Source organism: Cucurbita maxima, unplaced genomic scaffold, assembly GCF_002738345.1.
Source record: "Cucurbita maxima cultivar Rimu unplaced genomic scaffold, Cmax_1.0 Cma_Scf00021, whole genome shotgun sequence".
NCBI classification, from domain to species: Eukaryota; Viridiplantae; Streptophyta; class Magnoliopsida; order Cucurbitales; family Cucurbitaceae; genus Cucurbita; species Cucurbita maxima.
In genome coordinates this window covers 150,555-160,261 of record NW_019272037.1, presented here as the reverse complement: position 1 = coordinate 160,261, position 9,707 = coordinate 150,555, and the positions used below count along the sequence as shown (strand labels likewise).

The 9,707-nt window shown below is 37.0% G+C and overlaps 2 protein-coding genes across 3 annotated transcripts in view; one reads left to right on the top strand and one right to left on the bottom strand.

Annotated features, from left to right (window-relative positions):
* Nucleotides 1-3,342: 3,342 nt before the first annotated feature.
* On the bottom strand, nucleotides 3,343-5,776 carry LOC111495676 (rho GDP-dissociation inhibitor 1-like). Of its 2 annotated transcripts, XM_023145828.1 has the most exons (5): nucleotides 5,082-5,770; nucleotides 4,942-5,008; nucleotides 4,645-4,863; nucleotides 4,439-4,563; nucleotides 3,343-3,656 (listed from the first exon to the last, which is right to left on the bottom strand). In XM_023145828.1, the coding sequence occupies exons 1-5, from the start codon at nucleotides 5,328-5,330 to the stop codon at nucleotides 3,570-3,572; spliced, it is 747 nt and encodes a 248-aa protein (XP_023001596.1). In that variant the 5' UTR covers nucleotides 5,331-5,770; the 3' UTR covers nucleotides 3,343-3,569. The 2 variants fall into 2 exon arrangements, with proteins under 2 accessions (XP_023001596.1, XP_023001595.1); XM_023145827.1 differs by having other exon boundaries at nucleotides 3,563-4,563; nucleotides 5,082-5,776.
* A 1,953-nt stretch (nucleotides 5,777-7,729) lies between these two features.
* LOC111495678 (ER membrane protein complex subunit 3) overlaps nucleotides 7,730-9,707 on the top strand; it is a 6,646-nt gene continuing 4,668 nt past the window's right edge. The window contains exons 1-5 of the mRNA XM_023145830.1: nucleotides 7,730-7,997; nucleotides 8,081-8,174; nucleotides 8,886-9,005; nucleotides 9,098-9,146; nucleotides 9,516-9,615. Coding sequence (XP_023001598.1) covers nucleotides 7,846-7,997; nucleotides 8,081-8,174; nucleotides 8,886-9,005; nucleotides 9,098-9,146; nucleotides 9,516-9,615 — 515 coding nt within the window. The 5' untranslated portion in view covers nucleotides 7,730-7,845. The remainder of the gene's footprint in view (nucleotides 7,998-8,080; nucleotides 8,175-8,885; nucleotides 9,006-9,097; nucleotides 9,147-9,515; nucleotides 9,616-9,707) is intronic.

The window sequence follows — 9,707 nt, the reverse complement described above, 5'->3', positions numbered from 1 at the left end:
GGATCCCAACTCGTTTACGTTCTATTAGCCGTCGGATCGAACAAACTCACGGTGGCTTCAGTCTTTGATGGACCCATCAAAATATCTCTGTGAGATTTGTGAAGCCTCGATCATGGGAGGAGCCGGGTGTCACAATCCACAATGGGATTGTACCCCGAAAAAGTCATCGAAGACAATGGCTAATTATTTAAGTAGTGGTATTTCCCCTTACATGAGTGTCGAGGAACTGTCTTAAGGGAATATCGAGTCATGGTCCTTCAACCTCTCCTAGGCGCTCAAGCCCGTGGCATGGCTCTGTAAGTGTTAGGAGGCAAATGCCTAGCCTCGTCCTATGGTGGATGTTGTTCTGCCTCAAGTGCCGGAAATGTGATGTCCTCATCGACCCTTCTTCTACCCCTTATAGGTCCAGGCCCGACGTAAGTTCCTCTTCTCTTAAGTTAATTCCTCGTAAGACTTATTTTTCAATACATATTTAAACAATATACCTAGTCACAATGAGGTCTATCAGAGCTAAGTCACGGAGGTATATAATACTCTACCAACAAAAAAGTCTATAAGACCTAAAACCCGACTACTCTAATACCAATCTATTTTACAACCCGATTTTCGAGGCTTTGAGAAATTAGTCCGCGACTTAAAAGACGAAAACTAAAACCAATAAAAAACAAAAAATTGAAAATGTAGGAAAAATACGATAAAACTTTGTGCGATTTTATAGTACCATGGACGAAAACCAAAATCCAAACCAATAGTATACAAAAACATGTATTGTATTAGTTATTTACAAATAGGGTACGGGTGCGGCATACAAAAGAATATATTGCCAACCCTAAAAAGAATACCGACTAACTGATATCCCTATGTGATAACACAGCTCCTGAACACCTCCCTATCTCGACCCATACCTAAAAAAAAAAAGAAAAAAGGGGAGAGTATAAAAATACTCAGTAAGTAACCTACATGTAGGCTCTCATCGCATCTTTAACGTAATAAGTTTCCATAAGCTTGTCTTAGGGCTCTATAAGGTTCAAGCCTAATTCAGGTATTCCCGGACTATTACTTCACTCCACAATGGTGCCTATAACAAGCTAATCTATTTGTACCGTCTCTCGTCTCCCATTAGAATGGGTTTTCTCCACACACAATAATAGCTCCTCAATATACTACTTATATGCTCACTCGTCCACTCTCAAGGCGAGTTTGTTTTACACACAATGTTATATCCTCAATCAGCTACTTGTATTGTCTCTCGTCCCCTCTCAAGGCGGGTTATTATACACACAATAGCGATTTCTCATGTTAACTACATACGTAGTCTCTCGTCCCCTCTCAAGGTGGGTTATCATACACACAGTAGCATTTCTTCGTGTTACCCACTTACGTAGTCCCTCGTCTCCTCTCAAAACAGGTTATCATGCATACAACGATAGTCCCTTATATAGTCTACTTGTGTAGTCCCCCGTCTCCTATCAATGTAGATTATATCATACACACAGTGACTCATCTAATAGTTTCGTTCGTGTTACCATCGATCTTATAAGTTCTCGTAATTCTCTTTGAGTGTCGTGGAGATTTATTAGGTTTTAGGGCGTCTAGGCAAATTAGGTCACAACTTTCATTTCTAGGTCGCTCGAGGTTAGCTCCTCGTGGCTAAGCCAAATCTTAGGGTGCACCTAGGTCTCTAATCCCCGCTCACGATCTTAGGGTTCTCAGTATATCGAGAATATATTGACCTAAGACATTACATAACACTCAGGTTATACGTCCTAAACTTATTATGATTCATACATGCCTCACTAGAGAGATATTTTATCTATCACCTAGTGCACATAAATCATGATCTAAACGTTCATGTCCATGCAGGTTTAGTAAAGACATATTCCTATTAATCAAGTAAGCATAGATCATGCACACGTTCAAGAAAGGTCACTCCAATCTCTTACTCCAACTCTTACTTGAAATTTATTATTAAAATACGTGAAAATCAAGAACATTTTTCATGTCCAAATTTTTCCATCAACAATACTTATTATACATTCGGTTTGATTAATAATGAAACTATGATGTAATATTCAATTGCTTGGTAGAATAAAGCCCTCGATAACTATTGTAGCTTTGAGGTCGTGACCGGAGCACATATTGTGTTTTCTGGATTGTGCTTCTTAGCAGCTATCTGGCATTGGGTGTATTGGGATCTAGAAATATTTTGTGATGAACGTACAGGAAAACCTTCTTTGGATTTGCCGAAGATTTTTGGAATTCATTTATTTCTCTCAGGGTTGGGTTGCTTTGGTTTTGGTGCATTTCATGTAACCGGATTGTATGGTCCGGGAATATGGGTATCCGATCCTTATGGATTAACCGGAAGGGTACAAGCTGTAAATCCTGCGTGGGGTGTCGAAGGGTTTGATCCTTTTGTTCCGGGCGGAATAACCTCTCATCATATTGCAGCAGGTACATTGGGCATATTAGCGGGCCTATTCCATCTTAGTGTTCGTCCGCCCCAACGTCTATACAAAGGATTACGTATGGGAAATATTGAAACCGTCCTCTCACTTTTTTTTTTCTTTTTAATTTATTTTACATCTGATTTTCTATTGGTTACTGAAAAAAAAAACAAATCTTTTTGTTCGGGAATTTAAAATTATAGCCGTTTTTTAGTCGGGTAGTAAACCAAAAAAAACGTGCATTTCACGTGACTTTCGAAGTAAATATATTTTTTTTATTTTTCTTAATAATCATATCTATTAGATGTACTTTTAACAATTTAATTCAAATACCAAATAATCATATTTAATATGTTATTTAAATAATAAAAATTATAAAAGACTAAAAAAAAAAACACAGCTAAATAATAAATTAAAAATCTATTGAATTCTTAAATTTAATTTTAAGAATTGTTTTTTCGGTTGAATTTTTGAAAAACTAAAAAATCTATTTAATTTATAAAATATAATTTATTTAAAATAATTATAAAAAAAAAACGACAACCAAACCAAATATTATGAACTCTGTCGGGATTGGTCGGGTCCGAGTTTCCAACCTACTTCATGTATACCCCCGAGTTTCCAACCTACTTCATGTATACCCCCGAGTTTCCAACCTACTTCATGTATACCCCCGAGTTTCCAACCTACTTCATGTACACCCCCGAGTTTCCAACCTACTTCATGTACACCCCCGAGTTTCCAACCTACTTCATGTACACCCCCGAGTTTCCAACCTACTTCATGTACACCCCCGAGTTTCTAACCTACTTCATGTATACCCCGAGTTTCCAAAGTTATCAATAAAAGAACAGATAATACATTAAAAAAAAAAAAATTAGAAAACAAAATATTAGGAAAGAAAGGAAAAAACCCATCTCAGTGTTTTCATTTTCTATTGTTAGTTCAAAAACATCCTTCATCCCTCATTCATTCTCAAAACAAAGAAAAAAAAACATCAAGAATAAATAAGAACAGCAGCAAAATTAAAGATCTTTAAAACCCAAGGCAGCAGCGGATTCGGGGCGACAAATCGGGCACCCAATGATCCGAATATCCGACGGGGCGGGCAGGGGGGTATGATTAAGCAACCTGGTCCTCCTTCCAGTCTTTTCTAATATCAAATGTGTAATTGATCTCCAAGTAGCACTTGTTATCATCATCAACAAACTGAGCCAAAAACAAGAACACAAAAAACAAACCCAACAAACCAGCAGACAGGATTATAGACATAGATTCATGTCAAGAACAAGCAATCCAACACAAAACAAAAACATGTCTTTTAAAACAAGGAGTTTCATGTTACTTATTGCATAAGCATATATAATATGCATTGATAGCCATGGCAGATGATATTGATATCAATAATAAGCTGCTTCCCTTAAAGGCAGCCATGTGATGCTACCCATAAATGAGCAGGTGCAGTTGAGATAGATAGCAGCCCTTTAATTGCTCTCCATAAAGGATTCAAATTCAAATTTTGACATCTCCTCACACGTTTCAATGTTCGAGAACTAAAATGACACTAAATCATAACCAATTACAGTTTAAGGACTAGATTGCTCCTCTCTCGTTTCAAAGTTCGAGAACTAAAACAAGACTAAATTGTTACCGATTCAAGTTTAAGGACTAGATTGCTCTCATTTTAAAGTTCTAGAACTAAAATGAGACTAAATTGTCACCGATTCAAGTTTAAGAACTAGATTGCTCCTCTCTCATTTCAAAGTTCAAGAACTAAAACGAGACTAAATTATTACCGATAACAGTTTTAACTCCTCTCTTGTTTCAAAGTTCAAGAACTAAAATGTGACCAAATCATTACCAATTACAGTTTAAGGACTAGATTGTTCGTCTAAATGGTTCAGGATCAGTATCAGAAGTATAATCCAATCAAAATAAGCAGTAGACATTATTCTACTAATCCATTGACATGTTAAAATCATTGAACTGACCTTGCTTCTGGCTGTATAAGATCCCCTAGCAAAGATGCCAGAAGGGGTTGTTTCTTCATGCATCTCATGATCATAAGGTTCAGGCTGAGGGCTAAAGGTTCCAATCATCTCTTTTGTACTATCAACTGTGACAGTAAAAGTAAAACAAACATTGAAAGAACAGTTCTCCATTAATGGCAGAGAGGTTTTTGTGCTTGTTTTTTTACCTTTGACGCCAGTTTTCCAGACTGTATTGGTATATTTGAGGCCAGAAACAATGTTATTGCTGACCTGAAAAGTGAACTTAAGGCTATAACGGCTGCCTTCCTTCAAAGTAAACCAGAGGCCTTTGGGATTCCCACATTCAGGCACTGGAAGAACAATGTCAGGCCGGCCTGATGATTTGATAGCAAGGCTCAAAATCTTAACATCCGGCTCAAGAGTTTCTAATACACAAAAGAACACAAATCATGAAGGGATTTGGAATTTGAAAAAAAAAAATTAAAAGGGTTTGTGGTTTTAACCTCCAACAGATTCAAAATCCACACCACCCAGAAGCTGTTCCTTCCACCTCCTCAGGCTTTCATCATCCTAAAAACAGAGAGTTCAAGATGAACTAAAAGAAAACGAAGAAGTTCTTAAAAAGGGGGAGAGTTAATGATACCTTATCCTTCTCGTTGAGTTCTTTCAAAGTGTATTGAGGACCCAATTCGATTTTCCTTCCATCTTCATCGTCTTCCTCTTCAGTAGCACAGATTGAGGACTCACTCATTTTTCGACTCAACCCAGAAGTCGCATCGACGTCTTCTCCATCTTCAGCTTTTTTGGGCTCAGAAACTTCGGGAGAATCGTCTTCTTTGTCCAACCCCATTATCCCTTTTGAACTCGAACCGACTTCAACGGCCAGAGACATCAACAGGCCATCAAATGGCACAAACAGAGGAAAAACAGAGTAACCCACCAGTTTAAAGACAAACAAAACAGAACCCAGATAAGAGAAAACGCTTAAGAACAAGAAGAAAACCCCAAAATCCGAATTAAAGAGAGGAATCAGGGTGAGAGAGAGAGAGGAAAAACAAAAGAAATCCAAGACAGAGTTAGATAAATGGATCAAAGAAACAGAGAAGAACCCAGAAAGGGAAAAAAAGAAGAAGCCCACGAGAGAATTAACCCTTGTGAGAAGAAAAAGAAGAGGAGAGAGAGCGAGGGAATTGGGCAAAGGCGGTTAGAAAAAGTTGAAATGGGAGAGGGAAGGAAGGAGTCATGTGGTGATCCGAAATTTGATGGGGAAAGGTGAGGCAGTCAGCGCCGTTAGGCCACGAATACCAAGATTTGAGGAGGGGCTGCGAGGCTCGATCACTTGGAGAAATTGGAATATGAGCAGCGACACAAACGTACACCGGATATCAAACAGACTGCCCCCTCAGGGTTAGGTGGACCTATCCCACCCCCTTTGACATTTTTTTTTATGTTGGACCATCAAGTTTAGGTCAAGATTCCATTTTTAAATATTTTAAACAAAAGTATTGAAACATATATTTAATCCTTTAAAGTTATTTGTTTTTTAAGTATTTTTAAATATAAAAATATAATAATTACAGATGTCTACGAGATGGGTCGGGATAGAGATAGGGTTCTTGCAATAAAAATTGGCAAAAATGGGATTGCGCGGTACCTCTAAAATATAGTGCATAACGAAAGGTATTATTTGGTATAGATAAACTTTCCGGCAGAACGTGGGCTAGACTTTAGTTGCGCAATGGTAAGTACAACCAGGCCGTTGAATTTGGACCCTTCAAGGTTTGCTCCTCACTACATATGACGGGACCCTTTGAACCGCGTAAGGTATAGTAGTTTGACTGAATCTCTAAGTGGGACCCCTTGTTCGGCCAATTCTATTCCGTGTAGTGAATATACTACAGTCGAAAATGTTGGTAGAATGACCTTGGATCCTTTGGATCCATACCAACTTGGTATCTATGTATATATATATGATGAGTGGGGCAGGGGTAGGAACGGGGATGTGGAATATATACTCGTCCCTGACTCCATTTAGCTAATGGTAAAAAATGTCTCCTCTAATTTTTTTTTTCTCCATTTAAAATAAGATTTAATATGAACCAATGCATCTCAGTCATGTATGTTATTTTTGTAAATGATTGAGTTTTAATTCTACCGAGTTTAAATTGCATGTTTAGAATCATTCAAACTTGATATTTGTAAGGAAAAGTTAGATTAAGAAATAACGTTCAAAGTACACAAGGCTTCAATGGGTTGGAAAACCCCTTCGATTGGATTAGCCATTATCAACACGTTTTCCGACGACATCAATCGACACACAAAGAAGAAAGGAGAGCTTAGCCTCTTATCACTAAGAGGGAATTGCTCAACTATGGTATTTATAGATGGTACAAGATATTCGGGATCCCACATGGAAATTTGTGGTTTGGATCTTCCATCCGAAGCAAAAGTTGAGGAGATCACTAAGTTAAAACAAACGGGTTCAGTATTATAGGAACAAGAAATTCACTGTCCATGCGAGTGAATGGGCGTTGGAACGGAGAATATGTACTCATTCTCGTTGATTCGAAAGCACTCTTAAAGGCTGAAATGAATTAGAGTTAAACACCTTTGCGGTAGACTTATTTGTGCTACAATTGACGCACTTTAATATTATCCTCCGTGTTAATCGGTTTCAAACATTGTCCTCTGTGTCAAAGGAATACATTCCGGAACTCAATTCCTAACATCCAACCATTATCCAAGACATATAATTTCGGAATAAGGTACATAAATGATCAACTCCATAAATTTGTCTGGGTTTCTTTTTGACCAAAGCTCGTCTTCAGTCAAACGTGAGCAGAGCATCTACATCATTTGCACGAAGTGTTCCACATATTGTCTGGTTCGGTTTGCGACTCAATGGAACTATTTTACAAATAATCTCTCATGGATTTATCGACGTATTTTTTTCTTAGCAGGAACAAGTTATGATCGAGTTCCTCCACCACGGTAAGCCCAGTTATTTATTCAAATTATTGTTTTTAATCAAAATAAAATGGTAATTTATAAAATATATGTTTACTTAAGATTTAATTAAAATTTACGATTCAATTTCACTATATACTACTAATAATAAAATATTAAATTAAATAAGAATAAAATAAATATAGATAGATATAATTATATTAAAAAAAAAAAACCAATAAATTGATTAAACCAAAATAAGTTAATTGAGTTAATCAAGTTTTTATGCGTTAGATCTTAGTTAATTTTCAAATATTACTATTTAAATAGTAATTCATAAATTCTGCAACAGTCTCAACCCTCTCCTTCCGCGACGGACTAAACATCAAACATTTCAGTTGTGAAGCCCTCTTGGCCTTCATAGTTCGATTCTCAACGGAGCTCGCATATCGGATCCAGTCATGGCGGAAGATCTAGTTCTCGACACTGCCATCAGAGATTGGGTGCTGATTCCGCTCTCCGTCGTCATGGTTCTCATCGGAGTTCTCCGCTACTTTGTCTCCAAGCTTATGCGCTCGTCTCCAGTCCCCGATGCCAAAGTCGTACGAGAAGGGTAAATTTTGATTCATAATCTTCAGAATTCGTACATCATTCATCTTGTTAGTTCTTGACGCATTTTTTAATTTCTGGTTTCAGGCAAATCGTACTTAGGGCTCGGAATTTACGATCTGCGGCTAACTTTATTCCCCAGAAGTCGTTTCGTTCCCGCAGAGTTTATTACGGCAACGAGGTTTGTTTTCCTCTTTTTTCAATGTAGTTTGTGATGCGTGTCGGTTCTAGCATGCCAAATTTAATTCATTAAACCTTTTTAGAGGAATCGTTTTCAATGTCCCTTGTCGTTGAATGATGCGTAAGGTGTAGAAGGTTTAATTTTTGTTTCGAGATTCAACTGGCGTTATGAAGTGCAGTCAGAACTGTTATAAGAGCTCTTTATTATTTCTATTAGCTTGTTAAAATCAGTTTAGTCAAGTTGTGCATCTGTTAGTCTTCTTGATTTGTTTAATTTGTTGAAAATTAGTTAACGCTCCTCCTCTTTATTTGATATCTGAGATTTGATTCAATAAGGAGTCTCCTCAAGATTCATTTGATGGTATCAGAGGAAGCTTTAATAGGTTAAAGTTCATGAGATTCCAATCTTATTTTCTCGAAGGGATACAAGCAGCTTATAGTTATTAGAGAAGAATCTTGGATTTACAGATAGAGTATTATGCAATATCCATAAGGTTTGATCAGTTGTAACTTGTATGATTTATTGCATCCTTGAATATGGTGACGTGTGGATGCCATAAATTGTGCTGCCAATGGGAATCTATGTGTGAGAATGGCTGCAGTGAGATTGTATATCTTGTAGAATGATTTTGATGCAACTATGATATTCAAAGTAGCACAGGAGGATAAAGAGAACCTGATACCCTATATATTTTACACATGCAATTGGCAGGAGAACGGACTGCTCTTTGTTCCCAAAGGCCAGGCCCAAAATGCACAAGCACAGATGTTTTCGGATCCAAACATGGCAATGGATATGATGAAGAAGAATCTCTCCATGATTATACCTCAGGTGACTATAGTTGCATATTCGATCACTATTCTTTTCACTGATATCATATGAAGTTCAATTTACATTTTTATTCATCCTTTCTTCTTTGCTAGACCCTAACTTTTGCGTGGGTCAACTTTTTCTTCTCCGGATTTGTAGCAGGTATGTTCTTCATACTACTATACTTTTGAATGCCTGAGGGTAACTTTTTTTGGTTGAGTGAATCTCCAAGTTATCTAGATTATATAAATTCCATACTTTTTAGGTGTTAAATGGTATGTTCTAGCACTAATTATGTTTTTTAATACATGGGAACTTTGTACGATTATTTATATATCTTGTTTACTGTATCTTTCTGTTTCTCTGCCATTTCCCCCCTCCATTTCTGATAGTTGGTTATAACTAGTAGAAAAAGTTTTCAGGTTTCTTATTTTTGTGCACTGAAAGCTGATTTTTCTACCTGTGTTAGTATCACTTTTCTTTTCAGCCTCCAATTTGTGGTATCTAATCGTATCTTCTCTCCTTATCTAGCAAAAATACCCTTTCCACTGACTCAGAGGTTCCGGTCGATGTTACAAAATGGGATTGATTTGAGTACTGTGGATGTCAGCTATGTCAGTAGCCGATCATGGTACTTTCCAAGATCAGTTAAATATTATGGTGCCTGTGTTACCGTCATCTGAAGATTTTTTTTTTTTTTTTTTTTTTTTTTTTTTTTTTTTT

Coding starts and splice junctions, on each gene's coding strand:
- LOC111495676 (XM_023145827.1), bottom strand. CDS start 5,330: ATGTCTCTGGCCGTTGAAGTCGGTTCGAGTTCAAAAGGGATAATGGGG. Junction 4,864..4,941: donor GGATTTTGAATCTGTTGGAG/GTTAAAACCACA, acceptor TTTGTGTATTAG/AAACTCTTGAGCCGGATGTT. Junction 4,564..4,644: donor CTGGAAAACTGGCGTCAAAG/GTAAAAAAACAA, acceptor TTACTGTCACAG/TTGATAGTACAAAAGAGATG.